General features: G+C 35.2%; 1 protein-coding gene across 1 annotated transcript in view; it reads right to left on the reverse strand.

Moving 5' to 3' along the window:
* The window catches only part of FBN2 (fibrillin 2), a 235,335-nt gene that overhangs the window by 88,586 nt on the left and 127,803 nt on the right, over positions 1–18,946 (reverse strand). The window contains exons 13-19 of the mRNA XM_081231423.1: positions 17,345–17,470; positions 16,381–16,503; positions 14,600–14,722; positions 8,973–9,125; positions 6,505–6,558; positions 4,785–4,910; positions 2,508–2,633 (exon numbers count right to left, since the gene is read on the reverse strand). Coding sequence (XP_081087549.1) covers positions 2,508–2,633; positions 4,785–4,910; positions 6,505–6,558; positions 8,973–9,125; positions 14,600–14,722; positions 16,381–16,503; positions 17,345–17,470 — 831 coding nt within the window. The remainder of the gene's footprint in view (positions 1–2,507; positions 2,634–4,784; positions 4,911–6,504; positions 6,559–8,972; positions 9,126–14,599; positions 14,723–16,380; positions 16,504–17,344; positions 17,471–18,946) is intronic.

Genomic DNA, 18,946 nt, shown 5'->3' on the forward strand with positions numbered 1-18,946 from the left:
TATAGCAAATATATATAGAGAAAGCTAGAATCGGCAATGAATTGGCTGATAATTCCCTGCCTAGTTTTTGGAAATTAGTTTAGAAAGAATAGCATGCAGAGAACTGCTTCAGGCAGACAAATTTATTGTGTGAATGCAAGGCTGGAAATAAGGAGGACACCCAAGGGAAAAAGATATCCATGGCCTGCAGGTCGATTTCTTTTTTGCAAAACACTTAATAAAATGCAAATAACTTAATAGTGGGAAGAAAGTGTAGAAATAACAGTTATTTGGTTGGATTTCTCACAATAAATCATTTTTATTTCCACAAATGTCATAAGGCTAGAACCAAAATATTTCTCTATCATTTCTCTTTTATTTACATAATATTAACTTCTTTCTTATAAATGACAGATAATAAAACATATTTCGTATTAAAGAAAAGGCTCAGGTTTATCAGGAACAATTATCCTTTGGACAAAATAAGTAAAGACCATGTTTTCTAACCATCACTGTTGCCTGATTTGGTATTAATACGGCTTAATATTTATGTAATCATCCAATGTCATACTATTAAACACCATTAGCTCCTACTCTTCACTTTTTCACGTAAGTAGGTGAATCCCTTTTATTTACCCTTTGGTATTTCACCCCTCAGTACCCTTCAACTTCATCTTACTTGTTAAAATGGAAGAAATATGCTGTAAATATTGATGATTTGGTATGCAAACCAAACTGAATCAGACACCAACCATTTAGTTCCCTGTTATGTGTCTCCCTCACAATAGCACCAAAGGGTACGTCGCTATGGACAGGGAAACCAGTCCTAATAATCATCAGCTTCCCAGTTAAATCAAGATGATATCCTTAGCTATTCTTGCTTTCAGAGCTTCCTGACATTTAACAGAAGCTTATCTTCCAAGAGACAATAGATAAAACTGATAAAGGGCAGTGCGAAGGAAGTGTAGAAAGTCAGGAATAAAAACAAAATGGAAGGAAACACAATTCTTGAAATCCCTTCTCCCACCCTCCAAAAAACTCATGGAGTAAATATGGCTAGAATTTTTTTTCTTTTACAAAGTTTCTCATGGCAATTTTGAAGGATAAGAGGTGTTGAGGGGAGTGGGTGCTAGAAAATAAAGACTCGGGTTGAATACATTTAAGAAGCTTAGGCTAAACACATATTATGTGAAAATATTCAAAATTCTTAAGTGTGCCCCCTGTCATCTCCGCTCATCTATGGACAGGATGAATCTTCAAGTACTTTAGTTGGGAATGGAAAGTGAGCTTTTCTTTGAGCAGCTCCTGCCACAGGTGGTGGATAGGAGGGGAACTCAACAGTTATCAGAACTAAGTTCAGAAAAACTGCATTTTATGCTGAGGTTTTCTTTTTTCTTCCCTTGTTTTCTTTCTTCAGGTTAATTACTGCTTTTCAGTGGTCCCTCAAATTCAATCCAAACTGAGAATTGCACTTTGTAATTGCATTTCATTGACTTCAGCTAAATCGTTTGTGTTCTGGCATCTTGTTTGAGTCCTAACTTGTTTCTGTTCATAAGAATGCTTTGAAGTTAAACAATAAGATGAGGAGAATGTTAACATCTTTTTGCATAATATTACTATTGCAGTTTTCTTGGCTATGCAGTCACTAGGAAACAAATACTTTAACAGATAAAAAAGGGCTACTCCAAATAACTAAAGATGAATTTTTTTTTTGAAGAGGTTACTATTCGGAAGTAGTTATTGGATTTGAGAATGTCATGGGACACTTCTGTAGGCCCACACAGTGAGACTTAAAAGGAACAATGACTAGTAGTCATACAACAGAGTATTCTGAAATACACAGTACTTTGATCAAGAAACAAAAACATAATTGAAGGCACTCATTGCTTAGCTGGTATCTCCTGAAAATGAGGCCTTTCCTAAGCATTTAACTCATTCATGTAACTTCCACTGAAGAAAAATGAGCTTAAAAGAAAAGGAAGACATTTTTAAACAGTGATTCACGATCTTTAAGCCCAAATTATAACTTCAAAATTTTCAAATGCAAAGGACAATTTTCTTGGACTATAAATTTAATTAAGGTGACCATTTTTACTCAAGCCCCAAATATTTTCTGGGCCAAACTCTGAGGTCTATCAATCATTTCATAAATAAAATGCCAAAGTGCTGACTTTGCCATTACAGTGCAGGTTCCCCCAGGCTAATGTGTCACAGTGGTTTTAAAAAGGGAAAAACAAACAAAAATTTGACATTTTATTAGCAAGTAAAACAAATTAGCTCCTTTCACTTTTTTTTCCCATTAAATTCAAAATGTTTGTTGATATTTCATCTGAATGGGACAAAACTGATGGTTTTATAAACTGGGTTAGGTGCATGCTATTTCTAAAACTGGCAGATTAGCTGAAAGAGATTATAAAATTTAAAACATATTCAAACAACATTCTTTCTGCTCTATTGCTTCATAACGTACTTGGGGTTCACACATATTGAGGTGCTTACTGTTCACAACGAAGGAAGATGGCTCTTACCTTCACACGTCTCTGTCTCAGTCCTGAACACATAGCCAGGTGGGCAGGTGCAGCTGTAGCTCCCAGGTGTGTTTCGGCATAGGCCATTGTCACAGAGCAGTCTGTTTACCAGGCACTCATCAATGTCTGGAAGCAACCGTTAGAAGACAGGAGACACACACAGTGAAACAAACAGCACAGTGATCAAAATGTTTTATTTTTGTTGTTTGTTTTTTTCCTCACCCCATACCTTGACTCAGTCTCTTCGTATCCAAAGCACATTCCTGATCCTAAGTAAAATATATTTGGTTTTACTCATATGGAACATTCTTATTCTTGTGGCTACTTTTAAGATGTTTTGAAGTTCCTGGGAGGTGTGTAATGCTTTGGAAAAGGCACATTACTAATTTGTTCTTCATTTACTTACTGCCCTGCAGTGGTATTATATTTTAAGCATCACCATAATCTCCCTCATGATTGTACATTTTATCAGATGGGTGAATCACTATTTATTTATCCATTAGTCCATGCTACGGGTTGAAATGCGTCTCTCAAAAAATATTTTGAGTCTCTAACCCACAGTACCTCAGAATGTGACCTTATTTAGAAATAGGATCATTATAGAGTAATCAAGTTAAAATAAGATCTTTCAGGTAGGTTGTATTCCAATATAGGTATGGACACCAATGACTGGAGTCCACATGAAAAAGGGAAAATTTTGACATAGGGACAGACACATACAGAGGGAAGCTGATGTGAAGACACACAGGGGAAAGATGGATATGTGGCTAGAGTGACACATCTAAAAGCCTAGGAATGCTAAAGATTGCCAGCAAACACCAGAGACTAGAAGAGGAAAGGAAAGATTCTCCCCTAGAGCCATTAGAGAGAGTGTGGTCCTGCTGACATCTTGATTTTGGACTTCTGACTTCCCAAACTGTAACAATCAATTTCCATTGTTTTAAGCAACCCCGTTTTGTGTACTTTGTTAGGGCAGCCCCAGCAAACTAAAACTGGAATTTGGCTTCATTTTTATTTTTAAAATCTAGTTTTAATTTTATCAAAATTATGCACGTACCTACTTTAAAGAGTTGAGTAGTGCCATGAACCGTGTTCAATGTGTGAATGCTCACTGAATTTCCCTGTTTTCAGTAGGGTACTCATGTGCTCAACTGTACTTGGACACTATGCTGGAAGCAACTTTGCTTCTGGGGAATAAAAACTAGCTGGTTTGCATATTTTTATAAATGTTCAACAATCTCTGGCTGGTGCCCTTCCCAACAGATATCAAAATCTGTTATAAGTACATGATATTAAATATAGCTTTATATATCCATCTGTATGTATATCTTCGACCCAAGGTGAAATGGATATGTAATAACATAAATCAGTAATAAAACCCAGAGCCATAAACATAGAAAAATGTATTTCTTTCTAATCATAATCATCAAGACTTGGATGTAAGAGTCATCAGTGGTTAGATGTAAAAATTATTATATATAATAATTGATGGAATAACATTTGTTTTATAAAAGTGAACTCAAGTGCTCCACGGGAAAATCTAGATTCTTCACAAATTCTTTTTTTTTTTTTTTTTTTTTTTTTCTTTTTGCGGTATGCGGGCCTCCCACCGTTGTGGCCTCTCCCGTTGCGGAGCACAGGCTCCGGACGCGCAGGCCCAGCGGCCATGGCTCACGGGCCCAGCCGCTCCGCGGCATATGGGATCCTCCCAGACCGGGGCACGAACCCGTATCCCCTGCATCGGCAGGCGGACTCTCAACCACTGCGCTACCAGGGAGGCCCTCTTCACAAATTCTTGAACATATGAACTACATATCTGAGTTTTTTCAAACATTCCCTTATAAATTACAAAAGGAAACACCCATCTCAGTTATCATGTTTGGATATGTTGCAGCAACTGATTCTTTATAAGTCAACCTGTAATATTTAATTTTCTTAACTTATTATTATCCACACTGCCTCATTAATTTTTGAATCCCACTTTCTAGTGAAAAATTATGGGATTAAGATATATGCAGATATAACAGGCCGATAACTGACTCTGTGTCCATTCGCTTGGGAAAAATAATTTAAATATTAAATTGTGCCACTACAAAGTTTGTTACTATGTAACAGCATTTGTTTGATTCCCATATTTTTATATCTCTGTACTAAAACGGAAACAAGAAAAACTGTAAGATCTCTAGTTTTACTCATTTATTTGTAGTTTGATTTCTCCTATAATCCATGGGATTAAACTATACAAAAGGCTCTTGTATAATAAAACAAATAACTTACCAATACAGTTTCTTCCAGAGGCATCTGGCTCATAGCCACTGTTGCAATTACAACGGTAACTACCACGTAAATTTTCACAAATTCCATTGGCACATATATCAGGATCCAGAGCACACTCATTGATATCTGCATTAAATGTTCAAAGTTTAATGCTCACAGCCACTTACTGTCTGTTGATACATGTATGTCTAGTAAAGATCACTCAAAATACATAGTGTCTAACCCTGCAAACCCCCAATTTGTCTGCCTTTCAGAAAGGGAAAGGAAATGAATATAAGGAGTGAGAATAAAATTGAGAGATATGGGACACTTTGTGGTAAGTCAAAAGAAAAATGAAGGGAACCGGCAGAAATTCAAAGCATTAAGCCATGTAATATGCTGGCATTTATGATAAAATTATTAAGAAATTTATAGACTGTTGGCTCAAAACCCAAAGGAAAACTCAACTTGATAGGTATTATAACCATCTAATTAAAAGGCAAATATTTATTAGGGTGTCTATAATTTTATGGTCCTGAAGGCCTGGAATATTTTTATTTAATTATCATTTTTTATAGTCAACTAAGTAATATGATACTTATTAAATGTTACTCATTGTTGATAAGTTGAAATTAATGGAGAGGACAGTTCAAATGTGGATGCTTGAGAACACAATGTTTTACAACAAGCCATGAACATGACTACTCTCTGTCACCCGTGGGCCATGGGACTTGAGGAATGATGTGCTTGTATGAGCAACCATCTAGTTGCAATGGGCAGCTGACTCTGTTGGGGAGGCCATATTGAAAGGGAATAAAAAAACAGTCGGCATAAAATAAAATTTTGGTAACTATGCTCAAATTTTAATCCTAACTACTGTGTTCTAGAATTTGGGAAGCCTTAAATACTCCAGAAATGTCAGTCTTTTAATTTAATTTTTGGGAGAAACATCATTGTAAAAGTTTGCTCCTTTACTCTGGTTTCTGATGTTCTTTGCAAAAAAATGTGACATTTACTGTCAATTAATCAATAATTTGTCTAAAGTCTCCTCAAACATGAAAGTATTAGAATATATATGTAAACTAACGATTAATAGCACCCTACAATTTTATTTTAAAAAAGCAAAGGACACTATTAACATATAAAATAACTTTATAAACACATATGCACTTAATATTCAAGTTCTATATCGTAATTTTGTTAATCATAGTGCTAAATTTAAAAAAAAGAAAACTTTAATGAAACCTTGTACTTCTTTGGTTGGACAGAAACATTTTAGTATTCTTAGTCATAAGTAGTCAATTTATTTTTAGGGCAGTATATCTCAAATATCTCTTAAAGATCCATATCAAATATCTCTTACAGATTGTTTTTGTTTAAACCATGTCAGCACCATTATTTAACATTTTTCTTTAAATTGTCTTGTTTTTCTTTTTTTTTTTTTTTACAAGCTCTAGATTCTTCTTAAGTGACGGTATCCGTAAAATCATGGTTGTAGTTTGTTAGTGACATTTTAAACAATGCATATTTAACAGAAAAATATTTATCTACTATGAAAAATGTACATCTACATACTGATTGATATCATCTAGCTTATAACCATTGTTCTAGGAGATAATTTATTTTATTACTTTATACTGATATATTTTTATAATATTAAATACATTTTATCTATAATATTATAATAATAAAGCTATAAAACTATATAATTATTATAAGATTGAGAATTGAATAGAGCTACCTCTTCCATCCACAGTGATACCTACTCCACTACTACAAAGACCGTGGAATTCAGCTGTAAGATAAAAACAAATAGAGAAATCAAAACCTTTAAACTATATCTGTTCCATACACAAGTCACTTACATAACTCCAAAACTATCATTAAGAATTACCTGCAATAACTTAAAATGAAAAGAAGGACCATTTCCTAGCACAAAATTATTTTAAGAATTCCAAAATCACAGGTAAGCATAAAAAAGTAAATAAAAATAACTGTGATTATCACCCTGAATTTCATTAATATATTGATAAACATTACAAATATTTTCTACTTATGTAAACTTTAAAAAAATCTAAATTGTACAACAGAGACTGCTTTTTAGCTTTTCTTCTCCTCTCAATAATAAACTAACAGAAAACACTTATGTAATAAATAGCATTTACCACGTGATGTGCCTGGTGTTGTTCTAGCATTTTGCATCTAATAATTTATTTAATCCTCCCAATACCACAAACTAGATACTGTTATTTTTCCTCTTTTACTCCCAAGAGAGCTTGGATAGAGATGGGAAGTAACATGCTCAGGTCATAGAGGTTGTAAGTGGGGAGCAGGCTTGGACTCTCTGTACTCTACAATAGACATTTCATGTAATAGCCTATTTATAATAGATGATTTAACATCTTTTCTCAGTTATGTGGATCTACCACTCTCATTCAATCAATCTCTTATTGATGAAATTAGGTTTGTTCAACTTTCTGCAATTATAATAAAAAAATACAAAGTTCAATTCCATCACTAGGTTAATCTCTTGGAAGTAAAACTGCTCAAAGTTTATGTCTCTTTTAAGGTTTTTGATAGTCCCCCTCTCCCTAAATATCCCAGGTTACCCTTCTAGCACCAATGTAAGAGAGTACCCATTTCTGTATATTCTCCCCAACACTGGGGAAAATCAATCATTTGTATTTTACCAATCTAATAAACAAAAATGATACCTTTTTAAACTTTTCTTTTAATTTTAGATAGATTGGACATCTTTTTATATGGCACTCTACCATTTGCCTTTCTGCTTTGTGAAGTTCTGTGTACACTGTACTTTTTTCTATAGAGGATTTCAACTTTCCTTATTGATTAATGTAAATTCTTTATAAATTAAATAAAATATTTTTCTACTTTATATGTGTATTTTAGTCTTTGGGGTCTGTTTTGAGAGTCCTTTATCATTACAAGATAACAAAAAGTTTGTATCTTCTACAAAAATATTATTTTGTAACATTTAATATAGGGAGCTAACTTCATATTTTTCCAATATTTATCAACAATATTAATTACTTAGTTTAATTTGTTCTCACTGATCTCAATGCTATCTTTATTGTGTCCTACATTTCCACTTATATTCACAACTCATTTTATTAGTCACTAATCTTTTTACCTAGTCTTGTTATCAATTTTTGCACTTCTTTCATAATATGCATAATTCATTTAACATTTTAGGGGAAGACTTCCTTCATTAACTCCTCTTTTTAAAAAATGTCATGCTCAGTAATTCTTCCAGAGGGACTCTCACCATTTTGCTAAGGTTTGAACAGTCCATTTAGGACTTTTAACAGAATTACAAGCCATTTCCTTTGCTGGAATTCATTTCTTCCATCTTCTACCTGGGAAGTTCTTATTCCTTTTTTCAAGACCAAAGTAAGCCTCCACCCCTCTGTGCAGTCTTTCCCAGCCTCCCCAGGCAACTAACTGCTCCTTCCTTTGTGCTCTCCCAGTTCTTTATGTCCCTTTTAAGGCAGCAATCATATTAAACTGTAATTTATATGTTTGCCTACCTATATTTTCAACTATTCCCAACTTTAAAGGAAAAGAGATTGTGTTTATTTCTGATTCCCTACTGTACTTACATCTATTCAATACAGTTTTCATAAAAATATGAATAAACAAGTCATAGAATAGTCAAAGAATTAAACTGTTTAATGTGCCTATAATTTATGACAACATTCAGAAGTAAATTTATGACTTTTTGGAACCACTGATAGATTCCTGATAGACTGGAACTTCTGATAGACTGCAGCCTAAGACCATTCTGTGTAAAGATTAAAAATAAATAAATAAAACCAGGCTCTCATGAACTTATTATAACCTTGAAAGTGATACGTAAATTTTATGCTATTTATCTTCAGAATGACAGAAGGGATGGAAGATTTTGAGGCTAACATATTCACGTAAAGAATCCATTGTAACAGTCATAATTGGATCATAAAATAAATAAATAATCATAAAATTCACCGTGTGTTCTCTCTGCCTAGAGATCATAAGTAAAAACAAGACATCTCTTTATTATATGCTTCACATATCAACACAGATTTGTATTTCTTTTCTTCCATTAAAAATAAAGACAAAACACTTCAGAGCCGAGGTACTCTTTGGCCAAATATCTAATGTGATATTTCTAGATTCTTTATCAGGTGTGAAACTGGCGAAGGTGACTACCTGAATTTTTAGCAGGGCATGGCTGGCAGGGCTCTCCAAAACCATAGTCTGGATTGGCACAGCAGCATTCAGACTTGGTCACTGCACCAGGGAAAGGACGGACACACACTCCCTTCTTGATTCCACCATAGCATGTACTGCGCATGTGAGTATCTAAAGGAAACAGAAGAACAATGATTTGAGACAGTGATAGAGACAAAGAGATTTCAAAACTGAAGGCTTCTTGTAACTTAAGTGGTCACTATATGGGAAGCTTCTAGAAGGCATCTGCCACTTTTCTTTTTCTTTGTATCTTTAGCATCTCATAGTGTTAAGAGATCAACAAATGTTTGTTGAGAGAGGAAAAGAATAAATGCATTATCAACAATTCTTTTTTTTTTTCTCCAAGAAGTTTTATGTGCTACACATGCATCAATTATCCCACTTTTCCTCACGGGCCTGTCATTGAGCCAGATATATTTCCAGAGTTATAAACAAGACTTAGAGCTCTAATCACTGACTACATTTAATATTATTTCTATTTTAGAAGTTCTAATGAACAATGAAGTGCAGTGCAGTTAAACTACCTTGAGATGATACTGCTTGGTCATGAACTTTCTTACTTAAATTTCTGAGTTAGGTGACCTTTCTCTTCAACCCCCAATTTACTGTTGTGACTATGTTTTAATCATTGCAGACTCTCAATAAATCCAGTTACACAAGTAATATTCAATAACTATCACTATGTATCTGTGGCATTGTGCGTGTTGCTTTACAGACATTATCTTGTTGAACATTCAGGTCAACAACTCCATAGGATAGTGATCATTATCCACCTTTTTTTTTTTTTTTTTTTTTGTGGTACGCGGGCCTCTCCCGCTGCGGAGCACAGGCTCCGGACGCGCAGGCTCAGCGGCCATGGCTCACAGGCCCAGCCACTCCGCGGCATGTGGGATCTTCCCGGACCGGGGCACGAACCCATGTGCCCTGCATCGGCAGGCGGACTCTCACCCACTGCGCCACCAGGGAAGCCCTCTTATCCACTTTTTATAGATGAGGAGGTTGAGGTTCAGAGGGGTTATATAAGTACCTCAAAGCTGTAGACTATCCACTGTCTGACCTGGGATTCAGACTCAGGCTTGTGTGACCTCCAAAACTTTTCCTCTTTCTACTATGTCCTGTTACACCCCAAAGAAGCATACCCTGCTTAGTTCTCTCATTCTAAATTCTCATAAAATATAATACAACTTTATGAGATGGTAAATGGTGAACTATAAAAAAACTCAGATCATCATACAGGCCAGAGAAGCAGTAGAGCTTTTAAACAGTCTATTGATATGGCAATTCCATCAAAGAGATAACCATTATTATAAATATCTATAATTATTCATAACTTGTTGGAAATAACTTTATCTGCTTGTTATGCAAAGTGAGTCACCTATGTCTTACGATGTGGTGATGTTTCCCGTTAAAACAATGAGATGTGTGGCTGCATTAAACAATGAGATCTGTGTATGCTCAGATAGAAGAAGGTCATAAGATTTTACCACACCAACCCTGGGAAGGGGACGTGCTGTCCCTTTCTGCTTCTGCTATGGCCTGGTTTGGCAGTCAGCTCTGAGTTACACATAAGAATAGAACTCAACACAATGACAAATATGCACAAATACCACATAGTTCATGATTTTCAATAAGATTTTTGTGAGTTCTTAGCATGGTACCACTTATCTCAAAAGGCATCATAGAATGGTCAAAGTTATTTCTGTTTTCATGTTGAGAACATAAGCCAGGAACAATTTTTAGAAGCAAGTTGATAAAAAACCTATGGTACTCACTTCTATTTTTAGTGAAGACAGTTGACTTTTTCCTTTTCAAAGACCCCACACTGCAACCTTAGTTCACATTATTCTCTTCAATGTAACCAAGCCACTGTTCCCAGTGCACAGAATTACAGGCACCGATACCAGCAGCACCATCAGAACATGCTCACATGAATATTTTGGTCGGTGAGGGGACTTAATCCTAAGCTATACCTGTTCCATATGTTATCAAATTTCTCCATGTCTTTTTTTTCTTAAAAATTGGAATTGCTAAAGGATTTTTTCATGGAATTATCATACTTTATCTTTACCAAAGGTAAAATCGGTATGGACACAAGATGCTAACTGTATTTTTCATTCTTTAGTATCAACTTTTCTTTATAGCTTAAAGCAGCAACTCTAAGACTATTTTTAATGTAACATCACTATTCCGATTTAACAAAACAGTAATAATTGTAATAGTTAACTTATTGGGCATGTTTTATGTGTCAGACATCATTCAAGCTTTACACAAATACATCTAATGTTAACGTATATAATCTTCAAAAACAACTAGTGAGCAAAGGAGGCACAGAGAGGTAATGTATCTTGCCTAAAGCCTCATAGCTAGTAAATAGCAGAACTAGGGTAAAGAAAAAAATTAACCTTTTACCTGACAGAACTGTCAAACAGTGTTCATGAAGATATTGAAATACTAACGTAACAGGATGTTAAAACGGAAATTTAAGCTGAAATCCCATGGTGCTAAATATCATATAATAAGGTGAATTTTGAGACTCCATCCTGAAGGAAGTAGAGATGGAAAATTGGTTGCCAGGTCCTTAAACCCCTCCCAATGCCGAGGATACAATTTGGAGAATAGCAATTAAGAGAAGAGTTTTTGAGGAGGATTTTTTTGGAAGAGCCAGATGACAAGTTGGGCATGCTTCCATCCTCACCCCTGGTCAAGAGAGCAGAGCTTTGCAGGGAGCAACTTGAAGAGCTTTGTACCCAACTCTGTCAGGGACACGTAGCACACAGAGGAGAGTGGCTGCTATTCCCACTGTAGAACCTCTATTCACTCGGTTCAGAGGGCAAAGGGTGGCATGTCCTATGGATGAGACATGGGCCACACTAAGAGAGGTTCCTAAAACAACTACATGGAGGGTGATGAGACACCATTAGACCTCTGTCTCAAGTGGACTGCAGAAAGACAAGACGTTGAGCCAGGAGTGGCCACCAGGTGAAAAATGCAGTGTCTGCATCTCGGCAAGGGCAGGCCAATGCCCCTGACAAAATCATGAAATCACCCACGAGGAAGAAATTGGCTGTAAACTCGTGTGAAGCCCAGAAGTCTTGAAGCCACCCTAGGACACTGTCACTGCTTCTGCCTTCTCACCTTTCCTCCTGCACTTGAGCCTGTGGAGTCAGAAATGTCTTCCTCACGAAGGTCTGAGCTTGGAAGTCATAACTTCAAATCAAGTTCGAATATTAACTATTATATGATGCTGGACATTCTAATTGCTAAATTCAGATTATTTTCATTACCTAAAGTAGTCATATAAATTTTTGCTATCTAAAAATAGTAAAGTAAGGGGGTGCCTGAGTTTTCTCCCTTACTTATTGGATAAACTGCTCCCAATGAATAGTTAAAAATGTATTTTTAAAGGATTGAAAAAAACAAAATACAGTTGCCTTTTGTTCATATTCTGCCTGTGAGTCATGCTTGTTCAACATACTAGTTACAATAGTAGTTTAATTTTCTGAAAATAAAAACCCACATCTCACTATCTAGGGAAATAAAAATGAACAAACAAAATCTAAAATTAAAGTGCTAACTCTAATAATAATTCATAGTAATGATTCATTTCTAACCTCAACAATCAATGCATCTGAAAGCATTTCAAAAGGCAGAAGACATGAAGAAAACATATCTAACATGTTAAGGAAACAGTAATATATAATTTTACACACAGAACAAATAGTGCTTTTATTTTTAAAAGTTTAAGTAACCACAATTGTGAAAAACAGGAGAAGGTTTCCCCAAAATTTCTAATGCTTCTTCTGTATGTGGACAAGAGAAGGAATATTTGTGTTTGAACACTGAATTCCTAACAACTACTTATATGTCAGTTGCTTAAAAGAAAAATCATTTCTCCCTCCAAAACTGGTTTTGTATTCACCATAGGTTTCAGCAAAATCATTTAGATAAAGGAAAAAAGCAACTGAAAATATTTTAGCTCTCTAAGCAGCAAGGAGCTACATTCTTCTAGTTACTGTATTTGAAATAGCCCTGAACAAGTGCTGACAATCTTGTAAGCTGAAATAAATCCTAGATTGGATAGAGTGGATGAAACTTTAAGTGGTCAGATTATTTCCATCTGCTGTTGCTTCTTTTTTTTTTAACCTTCAGAATCCAAATGTTTTGATTCCCATAGGTAAGAATAAAGTAAAACCAACTATGTCTGAGAAAGAATTTCATTTCTCTCAAATATACTTTTAAACCAGTGAGTATGTCTGCCTTTTACTATGTGACCTGAAAACAGATGGTGCACAATGGCTAATTCACCCTAGAAGTTTCATGAAAGTGCTTTGGAGAGAATACGGCATTCAACGTATTTTTACAACACAATCACTCTGCTCTTGCTATCATTAGGACACGCTGGTTGGGTTTTGAAATGCCAATGACATTTTCATTTTACCTGCCTCTTTAAAGCTGATGCCTGGTAACTCAAAAGTATCCAAGAGGAATTCTGAATGGTTTCAAATAAAATATACATTCTCTCTCATACTCTTCCCAGGTTTCTATCATTAGTTACACAGTGATGAAGAATAACTATTTAGAAACATTTCTAGCTTTTGATATACGTCGAAGTTCTATTGTATAAATTATTTACATTTAAAATTTTGTTTGGGAAAAAAAGCAGACTCACAGATACAGAGAACAAACTAGTGGTTACCGGGGGGGCAGGGGGAGAGGGCAATAGAGGGGTAGAGGAGTGGGAGCTACAAACTGTTGGGTATAAGATAGGCTCAAGGATAATTGTACAACATGGAGAATATAGCCAATATTTTGTAATAACTGTAAATGGAAAGTAACCTTTAAAATTGTATAAAAATAAAATTAAAAAAAATTTTTTAAACTCAGATGGAATAAATAAATAAATAAATAAATAGATTTTCTTGGGATAAAAACAAGAGTTTATTTAGATATAACTACAGTACCCATTTCAAGTCTTATTTGTTATTAATTATAAAATATAAATCCATTGTATTTAGAGATGTGGTTATCTAACACTATGAAGAATGCTGGTAAAGGACAATTTTTTTTTTCCTTCTCCAGCATTTCTGACTTGCATCTCATCAGAGGCTTCTGAAGGGAGCTAGCCAGGTTCTTTGTCCATTTTTTTTAAACCACTTTATTGATATATAATTCACATACAAAGAATTCACCCATTTAGAGTGTACAATTCAATAGTTTTTAGCATATTCACAGAGTTGATCATCATCCTAGCTGATTTCAGAACATTTCACCACCTCAAAAATGCCTTTGGTGATCAACCCCTTCTCCCACCACCCTCACCCTCTCTGTTCTAAGCAACCACTAATCTGCTCTGTCTCCACAGATTTGACTTTCACAAATATTTCATTTGGAGTCGTACGCTATGTGGTCTTTTATGTGTGGTTTCTTTCACTTAGCGTAATGTTTTCAAGTTCATCCATGCTTTCGTATGTATCACTACTTCATTCCTTTTTACGGCTGAATATGATTCCATTGTATGGATATATCTTTATCCCTTTTTCAAAGATCATTTGGTCAGTGGGGCCATTACAGAATGTTTCACTTACCAACACACACGCGTCCGTCCACACCCACAGCCAGGCCTGGGGGACAGTCACAGCGGAAGGACCCTTCATTGTTGATGCAATGCCCATTCATGCAGATTCCTGGGGTCTGGCACTCATCAATATCTGCCCAGAAGGAAACACAAGCCGGGCCATTACTGGGTAAATTTAACTTTACTACAGAGTTCACCTGTTGCCACCACTCTACATTATCAACATTTTGTTTTCAATTTTATAATTTGTGGATGAACACACAGATGTGACAACAAATCTTATACACAAATGCAATTCTTTCAAACATATTTTTCAGAAAGACTGAGTGAAAGTTGCCTCATTTTACCACTTAGAAGAGTCTCACAAATTCATTTTTCATTATTTATTTGGCAATTCAGCTTAATATTAAATGATATTTAACTCAAATTAGTTAAGTGAAACAAATTCTTCAAACTGAGGTCAGTGTTTGTATTTAACTTTTAGTTACACACACATAAAATTCTAACTAGATGCTGTTTTAATTTTAATTCAATTAGTTCATAATAACAAAATAATTTGGGGTCTCCCTTGTAATTTTCAATCCGATTGCTTGAATTTATGAACTGTAACCCACCATTAAATGGTTTTCCCCCAAAGGGAAACAGCCTTCCAAACATGGGGCTGCCAAATCATGAGCATTTCAAAATTTATGGATTACAGCATTTGTAATTAAAATATTAATAAAAAGTTCAATAAAGCAGGAACTGGTGAGATTTAGGTGATCTTTATATGTGTACTTAAGTTTCTTAAGAAATGCTAAAATGTTACATGCTGTAATGTCATGCTACACACTGGAACAGAATGCTAATCTCATATCCTGTGATTAATCCAAGTCAGCTAACCTTGAGATGACATCCCATGCATGAGTTCAATCAGCAAAGCTATAATATTTCTATTTAATACTGAACTCCCCTTTCCTGAATAGTCAAGAAACTACTTTTATTCAGAAATACAAGAATTGGGCTTGATTTTTCACTCTCTACTGTCCCCAGAATTTCACTGAAATTACAGGGATTGGTTATGAGTATTATTTGGTATTCAGATAAGTTTGTATAATTGAAGGCAGAAAGCATTCATGGAGTTAATTTTGTCTAAAAGAAGAAAACTGTAAATAACTTGTTTTTAAGTAAAACTGCAAAATTTGTTCCATCTTACTAAATTCCAATTGTGAGTATAAACATAATACAGTCTTATTTATTTCCAAGAGTCATACATTTTGCTTCCTAAAGTTATCGCTAGAGCTCGGCCTTCAAAAGGGTTTTATAAACAAAACAATTGCTAGGAATATTCAAATTACTTCTTCACGAAATCAATCTAAGATTTTTAGGTAATGATATAGTAACAAATGATCCGTGGATTAGCTTATGGAAAAGATATAATGCAAAACCAGTAATGAATGACAGTGGAAAATCTAGCTCTGAGAACACAAGATTTTTTTTTTCCTCTTTTTTATTGAGGCAAAGAGTAGACAGAAATTATTTCTATATTGTCTTTCCCAGACTTGCTAGAACCAATCTGTTATTCCCTTAATTCTTCCTATGCCATTATTATTTTTGTAAAGATATTAGTGTTCCATAAACCACAATGTATGTTTTTCTAGGAAACTTCAGACACCTGCCGTACTAAATTAGCAAGAGATGTGAATAATACAAAATCCACATGAAGAAACTGAAGTAATTCTTGCATGATTGATTTAAATAAAAAAGATGGTTTCAATCATGGTTACTTTCCTATCTCAAAGCCATACATACCAGTGCAGTAACGCCCATTTGGAGCCAAGACAAATCCTGGTTTACAGATGCACTTGAAGCTGCCATCTTCATTAATGCACATCCCATTCAAACACATGTTGGTAGTTGTACATTCATCATGATCTGCAGAAGTAGAATGTGAATTACACCACTGGCCTTGAGGAAACCAGTTCCCCCTCTTTCTACAAACAATCACTAGTCATATTCTACTGCATAAGTGAGGCATGTGGTCGTGGATTTTTTTTCTTATGAACGCCAACTGACTGAGGGCAAATAGTGTAGAAAACGTGAAGGACCTTTAGTGTAAGGGACATAAAGAAAAAGAATTAAGGAACCTTTGTGCTTAGTTTCTATTAAAACCACATGAGTAGTGTTTTATTTTGATGACCAAAAAAGTTAATATGATTTCAGGGGATGTTTATATTGTATGAGAGAATAAAGCAATGACAACCTCACTGCAAGTGAAATGATCTGGACTTTCATTAGTTGGTGAAATACATGTTGCTGTGCAAATAGAATATTTCTGTGGAGTATTGATATTTACTACACTGTTAGACATCACCAGGACCAAAATTTAGAGATTTGATTATCACATATGTCAAACTTTTTTATGTTTCCCCAGATTGGAGGTGGGCCTTTTCTATTTTGTCAGTGTTATAACCCCAACATTCAAAATACAGTAGGTGCTAATAATTACAAAGAACAACTGCTACTTACAATTAAACATATGTCACACAGAAAATTTCCAGAAGTAGTAAATTATTCATTTGTTATGACATTTCCAAAAAACCTGTCCCTTCACGTTAACAGTCTTATGTTAAATGTATTTATATTTTACCTAAGTCATCTGAACAACTCTCACATATGTGTTGTGTGAGCTTTCATGAAAATAGTATATATGGTTCTAAATAAAAATGTATATCCTTTAAAAAATATTTTGCAAGGGAGCAGGCAATTTCCATACCAACACAGTTTTTTCCATCTGTAGTTAATTCAAAGCCAGCATTGCAAATGCACTGGAAACTTCCATCTGTGTTCACACATCGACCATTCTTACAAAGAACCCCATTCTGGATGCATTCATCAATGTCTGGGAAAATTAACAATAGCCAAATATTAGTCTTTTAAAATAATTATAGACAAAGACAATAAAACAATAAATGTAATTTTAAATATCTAGTTTATTTTTACATGTAATATTCAAGATCATGTTGCTTCTTCAGCAAAATTTTCATTTCTCACTATAGCTTTTTTTCTTGGATACGTAGGTTTATGCAGTTTTACAGCCCTCACTTATAATAGCTGAAGAGGGAAAGAAAGAGAAAAATGAAATGGATGTGCAGTGAATGTAGGAGAGGGTGGACAGTGCAGCTGGAATTACCGGTGCAGTTGCTTCTGACATAGTGGTGGAAGACCTAAAAGTCAGAGCAAGTGATATCACTTATATGTGGAAGCCAAAAACAATATGGCACAAATGAATTTATTTACAAAACAGAAACAGAGTCACAGATGTAGAAAACAAACTGATGGTTACCAAGGGGGAAAGCAGGGGGAGGGATAAATTGGGAGATTGGGAATGACATATACACACTACTATATATAAAATAGATAAGTCGTAAGAACCTACTGTATAGCACAGGGAACTCTACTCAATACTGTGTAATGACCTATATGGGAAAAGAATCTAAAAAAAGAGTGGATATATGTATATATATAACTGATTCACTTTGCTGTACAGCAGAAACTAACATAGCATTGTAAATCAACTATACTCCAACAAAAATTAATTTTAAAAAAAGTCAGCAAGGATTTGAGTAAGAGTGAAGTAACTACAGAATATCTGGATTAAGAGCTACATGACAAAAATTGCTGGAATAAAGTGATTCAAGTAACTGCCAGGGGATGAATAGGAAATGAAAAAGAAGACAAGCAGAGTCATCTGCTAAAAGAATTCTGGGATGAATCAGCAGTGAGGGAGAGGTTTGGACGAGGATGGTGGGCATAGCAAGGAAACTGTGAATAAAGAACAGGTTAGGGGCTTCCCTGGTGGCGCAGTGGTTGAGAGTCCGCCTGCCGATGCAGGGGACACGGGTTCGTGCCCCGGTCCGGGAAGATCCCACATGCCGCGGAGCAGCTGGGCCCGTGAGCCATGGCCGCTGAGCCTGCGCATACGGAGCCTGTGCTCCGCAACGGGAGAGGCCACAACGGTGAGAGGCCCGCGTACCGCAAAAAAAAAAAAAAAGAGCAGGTTAGATTTGGTGTCCGACTATGTGTGAGGTACAAAGAAACAGTAGTTGAAAACGACAATAAATTTTAAGCTCCGTTAATCAGAGAGCAGTAATGCTACTGATGTTACTTGGAGAAAGGAAGCTGTGATCTAGGGAAGGAAGAGAAACCGAATTTTTTTTGTGAAGCCAGATACCACGTTGCCTGTGTTACACATGCAAAAAGTGTTTATGTTTGAAGAGAGCACTTTGAGGGTAGCATAAAGTAAATCTGTAATAATGTAACAGCACTTATTTCATTCCATGTCTTATTTTAATAAATTCATTTTTAACCTCAACAG

Source organism: Mesoplodon bidens, assembly GCF_964165515.1.
Source record: "Mesoplodon bidens genome assembly, chromosome: 4".
NCBI lineage: Eukaryota > Metazoa > Chordata > Mammalia > Artiodactyla > Ziphiidae > Mesoplodon > Mesoplodon bidens.